Source organism: Phyllobates terribilis, unplaced genomic scaffold (genome assembly GCF_046119375.1).
Source record: "Phyllobates terribilis strain yellow unplaced genomic scaffold, ASM4611937v1 Scaffold_3__8_contigs__length_932513732, whole genome shotgun sequence".
NCBI classification, from domain to species: Eukaryota; Metazoa; Chordata; class Amphibia; order Anura; family Dendrobatidae; genus Phyllobates; species Phyllobates terribilis.
This window is the reverse complement of record NW_027362763.1, coordinates 198,762,359-198,780,975: the sequence shown is the minus strand read 5'-3', so window position 1 is coordinate 198,780,975 and position 18,617 is coordinate 198,762,359. Positions and strand designations below refer to the sequence as shown.

At 42.5% G+C, this 18,617-nt stretch overlaps 1 protein-coding gene across 4 annotated transcripts in view; it reads left to right on the top strand.

The window, feature by feature from the left end:
- LOC141259036 (beta-galactoside alpha-2,6-sialyltransferase 1-like) overlaps positions 1-16,400 on the top strand; it is a 189,250-nt gene extending 172,850 nt beyond the window's left edge. For all 4 annotated transcript variants that reach the window (XM_073674448.1, XM_073674449.1, XM_073674451.1 and 1 more), the window contains one exon: positions 15,750-16,400. In XM_073674448.1, the coding sequence (XP_073530549.1) occupies positions 15,750-15,991 (242 nt within the window). In that variant the 3' untranslated portion in view covers positions 15,992-16,400. The remainder of the gene's footprint in view (positions 1-15,749) is intronic.
- The last annotated feature ends 2,217 nt before the right edge of the window (positions 16,401-18,617 follow it).

Sequence of the window (18,617 nt, the reverse complement as noted above, 5' to 3'; positions counted from 1 at the left end):
ATTGACATGGTAGATATGTTATGGCTTACGTCGTCCTGGTTGATGAATCTTATAATTCACTTCACGAAACTTTTCCGCCACCTCATACGGTCCTTGCCACTTGACAAGAACTTACTTTCCATGGTAGGAATCAGAATGAGGACTCTGTCACCAGGATTGAACTGCCGTACTCTAGCTGACCGGTTGTAGACCCTGACCTGTGTCTCTTTTGCCTGGAGGAGATGTTATTTTACGATGGGCATCACCTTTGCAATCCTCTCCTGCATCAGGGCGACGTGTTCGATAATGCTCCTGTGGCACATGACTTTGGCTTCCCAGGTTTCCTTTGCTACATGCAGCAGACCCCGCAGATGTTGGCTATACAGGAGTTCAAATGGCGAAAACCCAGTAGAGGCCTGTGGAACCACTCGGATAGAGAACAACAGATACAGCAGGAGACAGTCCCAGTCTCTGTTGTCCTTTTCTATGACCTTCCTCAGCATACTCTTCAGAATTTTGTTGAACCGGTCCATGAGGCCATCTGTCTGAGGATGGTGTCTTAAGGATAATAAAGTCAATGTTTTGGAGTGGCCATCACAAAGCCCTGATCTCAATCCTATTGAAAATTTATGGGCAAAGCTGAAAAGGCAGGTGCGAGCAAGGCGACCTACAACCTGAATCAGTTGCACCAGTTTTGTCAGGAGGAATAGGCCCAAATTCCGACCAACTATTGTGAGAAGCTTGTGAAAGGATTTCCCAAACGTTTGACCCAAGTCATTCAGTTTAAGGGCAATGGTACCAAATACTAATGAAATGTATGTAAACTTTTGACTTTGCGGTAAGTAATGAAAATGCCTTAAAACATTCTCTCTCTCTCTCTCTCTCTCTCTCATTATTCTGGCATTTGGCAAATATTAAAAATGATGGTAATCCTAATTGACCTAAAATGGGAAAGGTTTATTCTGATTTCATGTCAGATATTGAGAAAAACATGCATATGTGTCTTTTTATATTGTGTAAACTTCTGGTTTCAACTGTATATATATTGATTGGCTATGTTTTGTATTTCATTGCATATTCTGTGTTCTTGCACACCTGCTAATTGTACATGTTATTTTCAGCTTCTCTGTGATTGGCTGTGTTTAGCATAAAACAGGACCATTGCCATTTCATTACTATGTTATGATTAAGGGCGTTTAGGATGCCGGAAACACATCCGTTTATTTTCTTTGTATGTTGGGTTTTATGTAATAAAGAAATAAAATAGTGCTTTCATTTTACCTGTGGAAATGCTGCTCTTTTAACTTTTCCATTGTTGCTGAGCCACACCAGCTGGAGTCATGGCACCCACTGGTTTTCCTCCCATGGATTTCCAACTCACAAAGCGTGGTAAGCTCTGATTCCTTGAAATCATGGACGCAGAAAATATGTAGAAAGAATTTCTCTGCAAGCACTGGAGCAGATGGGAGGCCGGACAGTGGAGTGAAATGGGCCATCTTGGAGAAGCGTTCCTCAATCACCCAGAAGACAGTACACCCAACCGATACTGAAGATCGGTGATGAAATCCATTGCAATATGCTGCCAAGGAGCAAATGGTACAGGCAAAGGAAGTAGCCAACCGGTCGGAAGCTGTTTCTGGGTTTTGTTCTGGGCACAAGAGGGACAGGCTGAGATGAAATCTGCAATTTCCTTGCACAGGGTCAGCCACCAATAATGTTGGAAGATGAGGAGAGCCGTTCTCTTCTGTCCGGCATGGCCAGCCACTTTAGACGAGAGACACCACAGAAGAACCTGCTTCCTATCTGGTTCAGCCACGTACGTCTTTCCGTAAGGGAGCCGAGACAAATACAATGGAGCGACCATAAAAATTTTGGACGGTTCAATGATATATTGAGGCTCCTCCTGGTAAGAAGACTGGAAGGATCTAGAGAGGACATCCACCTTAACGTTCTTATCTGCTGGCCAAAAGTGGAGAGTGAAGTTAAAGCGGGCGAAGAACATAGACCACCTGGCTTGTTGTGGGTTAAGTTGTTGTGAGGATTGCAGATAGGCTAGATTTTTGTGGTCAGTGTATATAACCACTGGATGCATCACTCCTTCTAACAAGAACCACCACACCTCCAGAGCCAGTTTAATCGCTAACAGTTCTCGATTGCCTAAAGAGTAATTGCGTTCTGAAGCAGAGTAAATCTTGGAAAAGAAGTCACAGGTCACCATGCGACCAGAAGAAGACTTCTGAGTAACAATGGCTCCGGCCCCTGAAGAAGAAGCATCCACCTACAGAAAGAACTGCTTGTTATTGTCTGGACGATGCAGCACAGGAGCTGAGGAGAAGGCCTTTTTTAAAGAAACAAAGGTGTTCTCTGCCTCTGGAGTCCAAATCATAGGGTTGGCCCCCTTGCGGTCAGGGCAGAAATAGGAGCAGCCCAAGAGGTGAAATGTGGGATAAACTGGCGGTAATAGTTCTTGAATCCGAGAAACCGCTCGATGGCTTTCAGACCGCCTAGACGGGGCCACTTCAAGACGGCAGATACCTTCTCAGGATCCATTTTCAGGTCGGTTTTGGAGATGGTGTACCCAAGAAATGAAAGAGAGGTCTGCTTGAAGACATACTTCTCATATTTGACCTACAGACAGTTCCTCCTTAATCTCTGCAGGATCTGGAGAACATCCATCCTGTGTGTAAGCAAATTGGGAGAAAACACCAAAATGTCATCCAGGTAAATTACCACACATGTGTAGAGGAGGTCCCAGAAGATGTTGTTTACCAGTTCATGGAAGACTGCTGGGGCATCACAGAGTCCAAACGGCATAACACAATACTCGTATTGGCCGTCACAGGTGTTAAAGTAGTGTATCACTGCACTTCATATATATCATGCTTGAGCAGGCTCCAACGCCAGTATACGTATGATGCAAAAACTCGGCACTCAAGTTTAAGTTTCAAAATTTAATTAGCCAGTAGGTAAAGGAGTGTTACACAGTAGACGTTTCGGTCGCATAGACCTTCACTCTACAATGATATAATCAGAGAGAACTTAGAAATACATTACAACCATGCAAGGAATTCAAACAAAAGGAAACCTAAGGCAAAAATGCATAGCTTAATGGTGGATTCCATATAAGGAGAAAGGAGCAACAAGGCTGAAAGAAGCTCCTAGATCAGTAATCCATACATAAAAATTTAAACGAAAAGGGAAGAGAAAAAGAAGGGGGGAAGGGAAAAGGGATATGAAAAGTGGAGAAATATACCTTAAAGGCTGTATGGTGGGATAGATATAGGACACTGTGTCTCAAGAGAGATATATAGTACAGACCAAAAGTTTGGACACACCTTCTCATTTAAAGATTTTTCTGTATTGTCATGACTATGAAAATTGTACATTCACACTGAAAGCATCAAAACTATGAATTAACACATGTGGAATTATATACTTAACAAAATAGTGTGGAACAACTGAAAATATGTCTTATATTCTAGGTTCTTCAAAGTAGCCACCTTTTGCATTGATGACTGCTTTGCACACTCTTGGCATTCTCTTGATGAGCTTCAAGAGGTAGTCACCGGAAATGGTCTTCCAACAATCTTGAAGGAGTTCCCAGAGATGCTTAGCACTTGTTGGCCCTTTTGCCTTCACTCTGCGGTCCAGCTCACCCCAAACCATCCCGATTGGGTTCAGGTTTGGTGACTGTGGAGGCCAGGTCATCTGGCATAGCACCCCATCACTCTCCTTCTTGGTCAAATAGCCCTTACCAAGCCTGGAGGTGTTTTTGGGGTCATTGTCCTGTTGAAAAATAAATGATGGTCCAACTAAACGCAAACTGGATGGAATAGCATGCCGCTGCATGATACTGTGGTAGCCATGCTGGTTCAGTATGCCTTCAATTTTGAATAAATCCCCAACAGTGTCACCAGCAAAGCACCCCCACACCATCACACCTCCTCCTCCATGCTTCATGGTAGGAACCAGGCATGTAGAGTCCATCCGTTCACCTTTTCTGCGTCGCACAAAGACACGGTGGTTGGAACCAAAGATCTCAAATTTGGACTCATCAGACCAAAACACAGATTTCCACTAGTCTAATGTCCATTCCTTGTGTTCTTTAGCCCAAACAAGTCTCTTCTGCTTGTTGCCTCTCCTTAGCAGTGGATTCCTAGCAGCAATTTTACCATGAAGGCCTGCTGCACAAAGTCTCCTCTTAGCAGTTGTTGTAGAGATGTGTCTGCTGCTAGAACTCTGTGTGGCTTTGACCTGGTCTCTAATCTGAGCTGCTGTTAACCTGCGATTTCTGAGGCTGGTGACTCGGATAAACTTATCCTCAGAAATACGGGTGACTCTTGGTCTTCCTTTCCTGGGGCGGTCCTCATGTGAGCCAGTTTCTTTGTAGCGCTTGATGGTTTTTGCAACTGCACTTGGGGACACTTTCAAAGTTTTCCCAATTTTTCGCACTGACTGACCTTCATTTCTTAAAGTAATGATGGCCACTCGTTTTTCTTTACTTAGCTGCTTTTTTCTTGCCATAATACAAATTCTAACAGTCTATTCAGTAGGACTATCAGCTGTGTATCCACCTGACTTCTGCACAACAGAACTGATGGTCCCAAACCCCATTTATAAGGCAAGAAATCCCACTTATTAAACCTGACAGGGCACACCTGTGAAGTGAAAACCATTTCCGGTGGCTACCTCTTGAAGCTCATCAAGAGAATGCCAAGAGTGTGCAAAGCAGTCATCAAAGCAAAAGTTGGCTACTTTGAAGAACCTAGAATATAGGTCATATTTTCAGTTGTTTCACACTTTTTTTGTTAAGTATATAATTCCACATGTTTTAATTCATAGTTTTGATGCCTTGAGTGTGAATGTACAATTTTCAAAGTCATGAAAATACAGAAAAATCTTTAAATGAGAAGGTGTGTCCAAACTTTTGGTCTACTTTTGTAGATCTGAAAGAGAAGGTGGATACAGGTAAGTATCCGCAGTGTCATTCATAATCCCAGTGAATAAGAGACAAAGACATACCATGAATCATGTGTAGCACTTCATAGTAAGTGTGGCGTCCTAATGCGGTATCCACCACTTGTTAGTGATCGGCGCCAGTGATAACATGTGCCCAGAAGTCTTTTTATCAGGCCATAGATGGAGCACATAGGTGCCGCGGCCAATGAGAAAATAGGAGACTGGGGCGGAAGTGACGCGGTTAGTTGCTATGTGGATAGATTATTCGTCTATTGTGCGTTCCAAATAGGCAGAAGTATGCGTACCAAGGGTACCACCACATTAAGGAGTTCAGACAACCTTTTCTCCCATGTTTAAAAAGGGCCCTGAACCTTAGAGATAGCCTCCACGGCCTGTTGAATGAGGTTACCTGCAGAACCGGAGTCCAGGTAGGCCGATTCGACAAAATGGATACTTCCATAGGACACAGATACTAACATACTCAGCAATAGAGAGGAGCAATTTTTGCCCAGGATGACCACTCCTGCAGGCTCTGGAGTTTCCCTGTCTCTCTAGGCAGAAGGAGATTAGATGCTCAGAACTGCCACAATAGAAGCACCTTCCCTCCCATGATGGGCCTCCTGACAATGTTTGGTTATCTTCATCTGGTCCACCTGCATGGACTCAGAAGAAGGTACCGGAGCTGAGGTTTGTTGCATGATCGGACTTTAAAAGGCAGGAGCCAAGTATACAGGTCTTCTCTCACGTCACCTTGGAACGCTCCTGAAACCTAATGACTAACTGTGTTGCCAGAGACACCAGTTCATCTATTGAGGTGGGTGTATCCCGACTGGCCAGCTCGTCCTTGATTCGCCCAGAAGGACCTTCCTGGAAAGTGGCCATCAGAGCCTCATTATTCCAGCCGAGTGCAGGTGACAGAGTGCAAAAACGTACAGCGTACTGGCCCACTGTGAAGTTTCCCTGGCGCTGTTGGAGGAGATAAGATGCTGCTGAGGACGCACATCCGGGCTCATCGAAAACCTTCCAGAAGGCTTCTGGAAAGGACTGGAGGTTCGGCACAAGAGGATACCCTCTCTCCTATAGGGGATTGAGAAATGCCAGAGCTTTGCCAGAGAGATGGGACATGATGAAGGCCACTTTGGCCTGATCTGAAACAAACTGATGGGTCAAAAGTTTGAGATGTAGTGTGCACTGGTTAATGAACCCCCGACATAGAGCAGGATCCCCACCATAGCATGTAGGAGCAGACAGACGGGGTCTGAAGCCGGGTACATAACCGGCAGACTGTTGAGGCACATGCGAAGTTGTTGCCGGTTGGGTGGCTGTAGATGAAACTGGAGTAGTCAGCGTGTACAGATGGGTATTTACTGTCTGCAGGTAAGATAGGATCTTGTCCTGTTGGTCTATCTGGCGATAGACCTCCTGGTACAGGTCAGACATGGAGGAAGCCTGAGATCCAGCGGATTCCAAGGCCTGTGCAAACTGTAACAGACTAGGTTTTGGAACCACTGTGCCATGATCCGAGGAGAGCCTGGAGGGACGTGAATAGGTTCCTGACCAAGTATGACCTCAGATGCATGGTGACTGACAATACCACAATCTGAGGAGAGACGAGGGAAGACAGGACTAGGTGCTAGACTAGGACTGACCTCGGGTGGATGGCAGCTGATCCCCAAGGGACAGGAGGCAGGAACGCTCAGGAATAGTAGAATTTGCAAGCACTGGCTGGCATGGTTGGTACAGTGACTAGCACAAAAGGCACACAGGCAGGTACTAATTGACACGACTGGTATTCTGGTAGGCAGGTACAGGTAGGCACAGCTGATAGGCAGGCACGGCTGATACATGGACAGGCAGGCAGGCGGGCATGGCTGAAAAACAGGCAGGCAGGCTGAGATGATGGATAGACAGGGAGGCGGGTGGTCACGGCTGATAGACAGGCAGGCAGGTGGGCATAGCTGATAGACAGGCTGGTACACTGGAATACGAGCACTGGGACCTGAGAACTAACCAGCATGTTAGAAATAGACTTACAACATTGCACAGGCACGTCCCATCAGGTGGAGGTGCCTTAAATAATAAGTGTCTCTCAGCCACTTTAGGACGGCGTGCGCTGGCCCCTTAAGAAGGCAGTGCACCCTAAGCATAGTGTCTGGGGATCTGCAAGTCAAGTGCATACCCCGGGCAGCAGCAGCAGCCGAGGAGGAAGGAACTGCGGGGCCGCGGTGTTTCTGACGGGGGAGGGAAGCAGAAGGCAGAGACGCCGGTGCTACACAAATGATGTTCATTAGCTAGGTTTTGAAATTCATTAAACATCAGGTGTAATTAGGTAGGATGAGAAATCCTGGAGTGATTGGCTGAGAGTATTTTAAACTGCACACAGTATATGACACCACAAGCTACCGACATTATTTTTCAAGTATAGAGCAAAGATTAAGATCTTCTGATCGATACGCGTCTGTGGGTATTTTTAAATGGTTTTATACTGCGTTTTTGCATGTCTATGGATTTACAATAAAATGGACTTTTAATTAAGATATTTGGATGCTGGACCTCACTTATTCCTCCTAATACCCTTACTGCATAGAAAAAGTTACAGCAATCACATCTTCAAGAAGGGTGAGCTGACTTTTTTTCATTTTTTATAGTATATTTTTCCTACCCAGTGGCGTAACTAGAGTCTGATGGGCCCTGGTGCAAAATTTGGACCGGGGCCCCTCCACCCTAAATATTTATATAGACATATAAATATGTGTGTATGTATATATATATATATATATATATATATATATATATATATATGTGTGTATATATATATATATATATATGTATATATATATACAGTATATATATATATATATATATATTATGCCCTCCATCCTGGTATATGTCTGGTATATATGTCTCTCATCCTGGTAAATATGTCCCTTATCCTGGCCCCCATACTTGTATACAACCCCCATCCTGGTATATGTCCCCCCTTTTGCCACTGTTCTTTATTGTATAAAAAAAATAAACCATTATACTCACAAGGAGCATACATAGAAGTCATGGGGCCACATAGCAGAAGTAAAATGCACTCACCATAGCCCTCCATAAAGTATAACGCACAGCCCATAGTCCTCCCTATAGTATAATGCAACCCCCATAGTCCTTCATACAGTACAATGCACCACATAGTCCTCCATGCAGTATAATACACCCTCCATATAGTATAATGCACCCCCCATATTCTTACATATAATTTAATGCACTTCTCATAGTCTTCCATATAGCATAATGCACCCCCATAGTCCTCCATATAGTATAATGCACAGCCCATAGTCCTCCATATAGTATACTGCACAGCCCATAGTCCTCCAAATAGTATAATGCACCCCATAGTCTTCCATATAATATAATCCACCCTCCATAGTCTTCCATACATTATAATGCACAGCCCATATCCTTCATATAATATTATGCACAGCACAAAGTCGTCCATATTAGTATAATAAACAGCAGATATCCTTCATATAATATAATGCACAGGCCATTGTTCTCCAAATAGTATAATGCACCCCCATAATCCTCCACATAATATAAGGCATCCCTCATAGTCCTCCATATAGTATAATGCACCCCCATAGTCCTCCATATAGTATAATGCACCCCATAGTCCTCCATATATTATAATGCACCCTCCATAGTCCTCCATGTATAATGCACAGCCCATAGTCCTCCATATAGTACAATGCACAGCCCATAGTCCTCCATATAGTATCCATAGTAGACCAATCGGCCTCAGAGACAGATGCTTCATCAGCAGCAGATCAGGAGAATCTACCCTCTGCTAGCAGTGAACCTGTCGTACCCAGGGTGAGTCAAAGAATTCATAGGAGATTACCCAGCCTACCGGTGTTACCTCAGACTACCCGTAGTGTAGTACACACTGAACTCACCACACCAGGGGTAGACACTAGGGACCAGGGTAGGTCAGTGACAACAAATGTACTACGTAGATCGACCCTGAGTACTAAAGGTCAGCTCCCTGCCCGCTGGAGGAACTAAAGTGTAAGAGAACTAAAGAGTATGTTATATATAGTTGTAACCGTTAAATATTCTTGGATATACAGTACAGATCAAAAGTTTGGACACACCTTCTCATTTAAAGATTTTTCTGTATTTTCATGACTATGAAAATTGTACATTCACACTGAAGACATCAAAATTATGAATTAACACATGTGGAATTATATACTTAACAAAAAAGTGTGAAACAACTGAACATATGTCTTATATTCTAGGTTCTTCAAAGTAGCCACCTTTTGCTTTGATGACTGCTTTGCACACTCTTGGCATTCTCTTGATGAGCTTCAAGAGGTAGTCACCGGAAATGGTTTTCACTTCACAGGTGTGCCCTGTCAGGTTTAATAAGTGGGATTTCTTGCCTTATAAATGGGATTGGGACCATCCATTGTGCTGTGCAGAAGTCTGGTGGATACACAGCTGATAGTCCTACTGAATAGACTGTTAGCTGCTTTTTTCTTGCCATAATACAAATTCTAAGTAAAGAAAAACGAGTGGCCAACATTACTTTAAGAAATGAAGGTCAGTCAGTGCGAAAAATTGGAAAAACTTTGAAAGTGTCCCCAAGTGCAGTTGCAAAAACCATCAAGTGCTACAAAGAAACTGGCTCACATGAGGACCGCCCCAGGAAAGGAAGACGAAGAGTCACCTCTGCTTCTGAGGATAAGTTTATCCGAGACACCAGCCTCAGAAATCGCAGGTTAACAGCAGCTCAGTTTAGAGACCAGGTCAATGCCACACAGAGTTCTAGCAGCAGACACATCTCTACAACAACTGTTAAGAGGAGACTTTGTGCAGCAGGCCTTCATGGTAAAATAGCTGCTAGGAAACCACTGCTAAAGACAGGCAACAAGCAGAAGAGACTTGCTTGGGCTAAAGAACACAAGGAATGGACATTAGACCAGTGGAAATCTGTGTTTTGGTCTGATGAATCCAAATTTGAGATCTTTGGTTCCAACCACCGTGTCTTTGTGCGACGCAGAAAAGGTGAACAGATGGACTCTACATGCCTGGTTCCCACCGTGAAGCATGGAGGAGGAGGTGTGATGGTGTGGGGGTGCTTTGCTGGTGACATTGTTAGGGATTTATTGAAAATTGAAGGCATACTGAACCAGCATGGCTACCACAGCATCTTGCAGCGGCATGCTATTCCATCCGGTTTGCGTTTAGTTGGACCATCATTTATTTTTCAACAGGACAATGACCCCAAACACACCTCTAGGCTGTGTAAGGGTTATTTGACCAAGAGGGAGAGTGATGGGGTGCTACGCCAGATGACCTGGCCTCCACAGTCACCAGACCTGAACCCAATCGAGATGGTTTGGGGTGAGCTGGACCGCAGAGTGAAGGCTAAAGGGCCAACAAGTGCTAAGCATCTCTGGGAACTCCTTCAAGATTGTTGGAAGACCATTTCCGGTGACTACCTCTTGAAGCTCATCAAGAGAATGCCAAGAGTGTGCAAAGCAGTCATCAAAGCAAAAGGTGGCTACTTTGAAGAACCTAGAATATAAGACATATTTTCAGTTGTTTCACACTTTTTTGTTAAGTATATAATTTCACATGTGTTAATTCATAGTTTTGATGTCTTCAGTGTGAATGTACAATTTTCATAGTCATGAAAATACAGAAAAATCTTTAAATGAGAAGGTGTGTCCAAACTTTTGGTCTGTACTGTATATAGTTGTTAAATTTATGGACAATCGGACCACAGGACTAGGTGTGGTCAGGACAATATTGAAAATAGTTAGTAAGTGGCCTTGAAAATAAACCGCAGGCGTGGCCGAAGACCAGGCCCAACGACAGAGTGCCCTGAAGCCACGCCCAGGGACGATACGCAAAGTGGGTTGATGCGGTTCCCACCAGCCAAATTTCAGTTATCCGGATTGTGGCGTAAAGACTAAGCGCCGCAGTGACTGCTAACAATTTTTGTCGGGTTTTTGTAATTTTTGACTTTGTGAACTATTTTGTAATGTGAATTGTTATTGTTGATTGTTAATTCAGAAAGGTATCCTCAGTCCAGGAGTACTGAATTTAACTAGGGGGGAATGTGGCACCCCAGGAGTCCGGTTGCCACAGTAGCATTGCCTCCCTCACAAGGGGTGATGCCATGCCTGGAAGCAAGGAGGGGTCGCCTAATCAGGTTTACTAGCATACAACACTTTCCTAGCTCCAGACCAGCAAGGGGAGTTCCTCCCCTTAGCAACTGGAATCTGGAGGCAGGGTTAGCAAGAGTTAGTGAGAGGAGTTGAAGTCAGGAGAGCGAAGAGGAAAGACCTGGGGAGTGGAGCTGCACGGCAGTTCACCCCAGAGGGAAGCGCAGAAGAACCGGACACCGGAGTGCGAGGTTGTGGGGCACTGAAGGCCCAGCAGCAGAAACTGGAGGGCAGGAGACTTCAGGTCTCCTGGCCCCATCAGACGCCCGGAGGCTCAGCAGCACATAGGGCCCAGCACTGCCACGTGGGAGCGACACTCCAGGAGTGCCTGAGCTGCCTGCCATATGGGTGAGCACAAAGACGTTTTACTCAGGAACGAGGGCCACAGCACAACTATAAGCAGCAGGGCCAAAGAGATTAGCGCAAAGGGAAGGCCTCCAACTTCACCTGGCAAGGTGGATTCCCAACTTGCTTCCAGGCCGCCCGGACCTCTACTACCAGCTAGTACCCGTGCTCCGGTCTGCCTAACCACCCCAAGTAAAGATAAGAGGAAACCGCCATTAAGTTGTGGACTGATTATTAACTGCGCCATCCCCTGAACTACACTGCACAGCAACATCTATAAAATCACCACTTCCTGCCCTGGAGCTAAGCTCTGCCTGTGGAGAGCTGAACCAACTCTGCTGCGTCATCATCAGCTCCAGAGGTTCTGCACTGCAGTGGCGGCTCCATATAGCCGCATACCACAGGTGGCGTCACGAACATTATATAAAAACTATATTCCCTTTTCTTTATTCCCTTTTATTGACCGCCCTGGGTCACAGACCGGGTCACCGCCACTGTCACATCTCCCAGCATCGACCTGCCCGGCTACCGAGTACCCCACGGCCCAGGGGGTGCGTCAGTGTCATCCCGCATGAAAGCAGAAAAGACCGTGATCCTTCATGTATTCTTAAAGGCAGAACACTAGTAAACTGAACAAAGAAAAGGCATTTAATAAATAATTAGAGACATTAAATGAAACAAAAACATAAAAGGGCCTCAGATCCCTATTTTTTCTCAAAGGTCTGCCATCTTAAGAAAAGGGGTATTCCTCTGACATCACGGAGGAGGGTGTCTTGGGACTAATTTCCTGGCATTGTGAGAGGTAGTTTTCTTGCGAACAGTCCATTCTTTGGTCTTTTGAATCCAACATTCAATGACTTCTAGGAGGGAACTTCTACTGCAAGGACTGGTTGCGTTTCCTAGACTATTTGGAGGTCTTCTGGTGTATGGATAGCTATTTGTTTCACCTCTTTAATGATTGCCAGGCCAAAAGGGAAAAGCCATCTGTAATTTAGCTTGCTGGCTCTCAGAGTATCCAGGATGGTCTTAATTTTCCTTCTTTTTGCCAGGGTAGACTGTGCAGGATCGTGGTAGATTTGGCTAGGAGTGTTGTTGTAAGAAAGGAATGATAATTCTCTTGCTTTGGTGAGTAGAGTTGAAGTATCTAAAAAGCTGAGTAGGCCACATACTAGGTCACGTGGAGGATCAAAGGATTTCGGTTTGGGTTTTTGAGCTCTGTGGGCTCTCTCGATCACTATTTTTTCAGCTCTTTCCGGGCCTACAATGGCAGAAAAATGTACTTGGTGTCTTTCTGTAAAAATTCCTGGGTGAAGGATTCAAGGATTCCTTTAATTCTGATATATTTGTGCCTCCTCCTGTTTGCTTGGTCCTCAAATGTTAGAATTGTGGTTTTGAGTTGGTGTTGATGGTAAATCACTTGCTCTCTAAAGGTGTTTGAGAATTTCAGGAGGTCTGTTTGTGAGGATTCTAGAGAGTCCACCCGGTGACCCACTTATTTGAAGTAAGATCTGAGACCTGATAGTTTTTGCATCAGAGGTTTCATTGCTTGGGCAAGTGTCTTTTAAGGAAAGAAGTGGATATAGGAACAGAGACCGCGGGTAGTGACTCACTTTCAGAGTCATCATTGCTGAATTCTGAGGCCTCGGTAGGTTCTGAGTTGAGAGAATGGGAGGATGATTTTTTTGAAAGATGATTGAGGGTTAGATCATTTTTTCTTCATGAATTTGTCCAGTTCTCCTTGTTTACGAGATAATGTACTAGATTTAACCATGTTTGAATTTTAGCATGCACCAGGAATAATCACCACTTGTTCATAATTAGTTACTTGCAATTTACTATATAAACTCGGTATCTGATGTTGAATTACAGAATGTCCAGTTAGTGGCAATGCAGGTAGGTGAAAAGAGTGTTTTAAGGAATGTGGATTTCAAATGATGAAATAAAGTATTTCCAGAAAGAGTTTTCCTCTTCAGCAGGTTTTCCTGATGTGGTATTGATAAAATATCCCTGTTCTTGGGTGGGCTGTAGAAGATGGCTAATCTGGAGTGTTTTTGTGTTCGCTGCAGGATAACTACAACTTGGAAAAATTAGGCCTAAGACCTTATCTGCGAAGGTACCTCTCGCTATAGGGTTAGGAGGTTAGGAGTCAATGAGGTACGAATGAGCAATTCCTTTTGCATAAGTGGCCCAAAACATTAGAGTACCATTCTTATATGAGGAGAAAACTTGAAGAACAGTGGATATGTACTGTACAGTCTTTTAGAGTGTATTCAGTTCTCAGTTGTTTAAGGTCTCTGGTAAAATATAGAAAGAAAGCTGCCTGCCTTTCTATCAGCAGTACCCGCCAGCACTAGCATGCCTGTATCGTGCCAGTCTACCATTCCCAGCCGCTCCTGCCTCTTGTCCCTTGGTGGTCAGCTGTCATCCACCCGAGGTCAGTCCCTGAGTAGCACCTGGTTCCGTCTCTCTCGTCCCTCCTTAGATTGCGGTGTTGTCAGCCGCCGTGCAACTGAGGTCGGACCTGGTTAGATACCTAGTTAATGCCCTCTGGGCTCTCATCAGATCACGGCACAGTGGTTCCACCACCCGGTTCGTAACACTGTGACAGCTGCATCTCAGTTATCACTGAAGCTGTGCTCCCAGAGGCGATCGTGCTGGCACAGCTTATGTGCCTGCATGATCGTCATGACGTAACTGTTCATCAATTTGTGTGAACCCCTTCCCAATCATGACGTACAGCTACGTCAAATGTCAATAAGGGGTTAACAGCTGAAAAAAAATCACTTTAAGGCTACTGCTCCACTATCATTGTTTGGTCAGTATTTTTTCTCAGGAGTGGGAGCCAAAACCGGGTGAGGAGCAATCAGAGAAAAGGTATAATAGAAACAAGTCATCAATTCTGCATTTTTGATCCATTCCTGATTTTGGTTTACAAATACTGAGGAAAAATACTGACCAAATACTCATAGTGGGGCCATGGCCTAAAGCTTCATTCCCCCACAAATGTTTGGAGCAAAATCCTCCCTCTACCATCTGGAGGATTCATACATGCAGTTTTTAATGCAGGCTTATGGGCCATAGCAGTAAATACAAAAAAGAGGACAAATATCAGTCTTTTCTTTATATTTTCTTTATATTTCTCATGGTTTTCAGCCCCATCTTGTATGCAATCATACAAGTGCATATAGCTTCTATTGTTCCTTTATTTGCCTTCAGTTTCCAAATAAATTGAATTGTAATAATGAAATTGAATATATAAAGGGCATAAAAATAGAGCAAACTTTGCGATATACTAACATGTCTCTTCTATGATTGTGATTCTCCTGCAGAAGTGGCCGGTACAACCTGGATATGTGATGAGAATAAACTGCAATTGATTGTTATACACCCGTTTCATTAAGCCCTTTACCAGCAGTGCAGCATATCATCCGCTATCCCTATCCTTGGATCTTTTTTACAGTTTTTTTTTGTTTCGTACTCTGATCAACGCCTGATGAAGGACGTTTATTACATCTAAAAAGTTGCTTTACTTAATTTATCTCGGAGTGAATAAAAGATGTTAAGTGCAAGCGATTCAAAATGAGTCCAGTCTCTACTCTGTATAAGCTTTCTTTTTCTTTTGTTACATTCTCTTCTTTTAGAATTTTTTGTATCTTGGACAACCCCTGAATTTTTAAATGACCATCTCTACTGTTTTCTCAATGGCAGTAGAAGTACAATCTAGTAGAATAAACATAAGGGCTCTTTCAGATGTTAGTGATTTTCTCGTACAAAAAAATCAATCTGAGTTTCATCAGTTTTTTTATCACAGTTCCATCATAGTTTGGTCCATCTGTCAATTTTTACCATCAGAGTTTGGTCTGAGTTTTATCAGGTCTTCACAGATGAGAAACAAAGAAAAGGAAAAAGTTTATCCACCTTCTCCTAACAGTCCATGAAAACCAGACTGCACTTGGATGGGATTCAAGTGCTGTCTGAATTTTTTTATGGACCTATAGATTTGAATTGCTGATTTTGATCCAAAACTTGGAGGAACATCGGACATGTCTCTGCAATCTCCTGCATTTTCAATCCGTAAAAAATCACGGACATGTGATCAGCTCTCACTCACTATTATGGGTGCGAACACTATCCGTGAAAAACACGTATAGCACTCGTATAAGAGGAAATGAAGTCTGAATAAAACCTAAAACAACTGTTTGCAACCAATGTATGAAGAATGTTTTTTTTTCTGTCTCTGTACAGGGATCCTGTTGATGATGAATATTTGTGATGAAGTCAATGTGTATGAATTTCTGCCATCTTCACGTCAAACAGACCGGTGTTATTATTACAAACAACTTTCCAGCAAGGCTTGTACTTTTGGTGGCTACCATCCACTTTTATATGAAAAAAATCTAATTAAAAAACTCAACAAAGGAACTGAAGAAAATATTAGCAAAAATGGGAAAGTGACCTTGTCAGGAATCAGGGATTTACAATGTTAGACTCAAATTGAATGATATGTGTAGATAAAATGTCAAAAATGTCAATCTTAATTAAAATCATGAAGACATTGAAGATTATTGGTGATTCAGACTACCAAAATCATATAATCTTAAAATGAAATCCTTACCATTTCTCATATCAACTGATTTGCTTACATAGCACTAACTTATTCCGAAGTGTGCAAAGAGCTAGATCTCGCAATAATGCAACAGATCTCACACTATCACTGCAAAAAAAAAGTTGCACGTTTGTGGGATATCGCTCTGTAAGCCGGGATCCTATCACCCAAAATTTGAGCTTGACCATTGCTAGAAAGTCTGACCTTTTAGATGGATATAAGGCAGTATTCTGTGCACTTTTGAAATAAATTACGGTAAATAAATTTCAGTAAACGTGTTCAATACTTTTTCCCTGTGTCATTTCTGATTATTACCCATAACTTAATTTATGGGCATCTATGGTTTGATTTCTTTGCTTGTGTTGAATGGATGGGTTGTGTTACCGACATCTGGTGAGAATTTCATGTCTATAGAATCTTTAGAAAAATATTTACTTAAAAATTGGTGACATGTTCAATACTTATTTCACCCGCTGTATCTGGATGACTATTGTCTACTCACACATTCTGGCAGCTTTTAGCAGGTTAGTGTAAAACATTGGTCTTTCTTTCTACTAAAAACATATTTATAAGTGAGCGCTGGATATATATTAGCTTTGGGTGTAATTAGAGAGCTGTGTTTGGTATTCTTATGATTTAAAATGTATGCATACGTAAAGTATTATATTTTTGTCATCAAGCAATGTAACTTTAAGTTTATTTTTCTATGTTGATATTTGTCCAAGTAAACTGAATGTAAAGAAAGAAATACTGTGCACAATCAAAGAATTTGCTACACTACGAAATGCTTTGATTTATGTAAGAAAAGTTGGACTTGAGCATCTTAATACAATCTTATTTAAAACTCCGCTATGTTTAATGTCACAGCAAGAATCATATAATAAAATTGTTGTCATATTATTATAAAACACTAGATGGCAGTGCTATACTTTCTATATCGCTACTTTGAAACCAATAATGAAAAAAGAGTAATTTGCTTACAAAGGTAAAAGATAAATATGAATTGAAGAATATTTGTATGTAACTATGCGCTCATGTACTATGCCTTATACTAAGTTAAATTGCACAGTACTTTACAAATACTTTATTCAAATATGCTCTGTACTTTCTAAGCTTTAAAACAGATCTGTCCCCAGATTTCACAGTGCAATTTCCATACATCTGTAAAAAGATCTCTCAAATATGATGAGGATGGTATACTTAGAAAATTCATGTCAGAATGACTGTTTAATCACAATATTAAAAGGTAGGAAAACATTCCAAAAGTACTGTACAGCCATTCTGATTTGGAATTTCAAATTAAGTGAACCATCCTCATAAGGTCTAAGAGTTCTATTAATTAATGTAAGACATTTGCTTTCTAAAATTTGTTGACAGACAAACTTTGGGTCATATTTCCAAATTACTGACAGAGAATCGAAACATTTACTGTCTAAAACTGAATGACATAAAAGCAGCAAAATGTACATGAGTTTTGTAATTGTAAAATACAATGTTTCACTCTTTCACCAACCACTTTGAGTCATTACACATAGTGATGAGTGAGCATGCTCGTCACTATTCATCACTCCCCCGGGCATCACAGTGCTCGAGATGCTCGTTACTTGACGAGTATTTTTTGAATGTTTGGGAGGGAGCTCGAGTCCCCGCCCCGCATGATTAGCGCATCTTAGGCAGCCAATTAACATGCAAGGATTGCCTGACAGTCACTGTAATGCCGTAGCCATGTTGGTTGTGGCATTACAGTGATTGACTGGCTTCATATGATCATCGGGTCTATATAAGACCCGGGACCCTATGATCGTCACAGTCTACCAGCCAAACAGACAGAATAGGGAGGGGTGCAGCTGAGCGAGGGAGAGCATTGGCGCTTATTTTAAGCATTCCACACCACTATTATTAATTTCATCTACACTAACAATTCTTGTATGGGCTCATTCTGATGAATATTAATACTGCTGATAACAGTAGTTAGACTTGAGGAGAGCTAGTATAATACAGAATAGGGTCCATTACACGTTCTTTCTGCTGCTGGAACTCCTATCAATAGCCCTAGATATCAGGGCTGAAAATATTCTTTTTGCTCTGAATCCTGATAATTTTGGTGAAAAGCAACATAATACACCATTTATACTGCTCCATTTGCTTGTTAACAGCATACAGCCAGATTTGGTTGATTTGAATAGCATTGCAGTATTGTGCAAGCAGAGAAACTTGTCCATCATCTCAGGTGGTCAAATATTACTGCGGTAATAATCCTGAATTTTTTTTAAAGCTGCCAAATATTATACTCCATTTAAAGTGTGGCAGTTGTGCATTGAAAACATACCCCGACTTGGCCGCTGACCAATAGCATCACTATATCACCACTGCATAAAAACTTTGTCATCAGATGTGATCAAATATTACTGCGGTAATAATCCTGAAATTTTTTGCAAGCTGCAAAATATTATACTCCATTTAAAATGGGCAAGGAGCGTAGTAAGGGACGGGAAGTGGACGTGATG